Raw genomic sequence first — 775 nt, forward strand, 5'->3', positions numbered from 1 at the left:
ACATATCTAGTTGGTATAAATTTATATATGTATTTAGTTGTGAAAACTGCATTGATTTAATTTCGGTTTTGGAACACAATCTTAAACTGAAACTGGAATAGTAATATTCAAATTAAATTGATAAGTATTGTTTAATGATATAATGCTAATAAGCATCTTAAAAAATTATAAAGTTTTTTGCAAAAATTTAATATGTAAAATATTAATATGTAAAAAATATTTATCGTATAGAATTAAATGATTTTTTGTTTAATAAATTTTTAAGACAAGTATAAAGCGGCTGTGGGTCCACGAAGTGCTCCGAGTTTACGGGGACCGGTTGGTTGACGAAGCCGACAGTAGATGGTTGGTGGAGCAGATTCGAAAGACTATAAAGGAACGCATGGACGACGACATGGACCGACTTTTTTGGGATTTACAGGATGAGCCTGGTACAAAAATAACGGAAGTGCAGTTGCGAAATCTCATTTATTGCGATTTTCATGATCCAATCGCCGAACACAAGATATACATAGAGATCCAAGACTGGGACGCTCTCGCTGAAGCGGTGGAGGAATATCTCGCGGAGTACAACGATATCTCCAAGACGCCAATGGATCTGGTACTTTTCAGGTAAGTTTTCAATTAATTTTGAAAAAAATCACTTTAATCGCATTAAATTAGCATTATAAAAGCAAAGTTATATAAAGCAAAAAGATCTATTTTTCTAAACTGAAAAAAATTTATTAAATTTTAATACGTATTTCTTTAAATAGTACCAAATAGACTTATAGTA

General features: G+C 31.5%; 1 protein-coding gene across 1 annotated transcript in view; it reads left to right on the top strand.

Annotated features, from left to right (window-relative positions):
- The window catches only part of LOC108691844 (dynein heavy chain 7, axonemal), a 40,429-nt gene that overhangs the window by 21,250 nt on the left and 18,404 nt on the right, over nt 1-775 (top strand). The window contains exon 21 of the mRNA XM_018199774.1: nt 266-612. Within this exon, the coding sequence (XP_018055263.1) occupies nt 266-612 (347 nt within the window). The remainder of the gene's footprint in view (nt 1-265; nt 613-775) is intronic.

The sequence above is a fragment of the Atta colombica genome, unplaced genomic scaffold (assembly GCF_001594045.1).
Source record: "Atta colombica isolate Treedump-2 unplaced genomic scaffold, Acol1.0 scaffold53, whole genome shotgun sequence".
Lineage (NCBI taxonomy): Eukaryota > Metazoa > Arthropoda > Insecta > Hymenoptera > Formicidae > Atta > Atta colombica.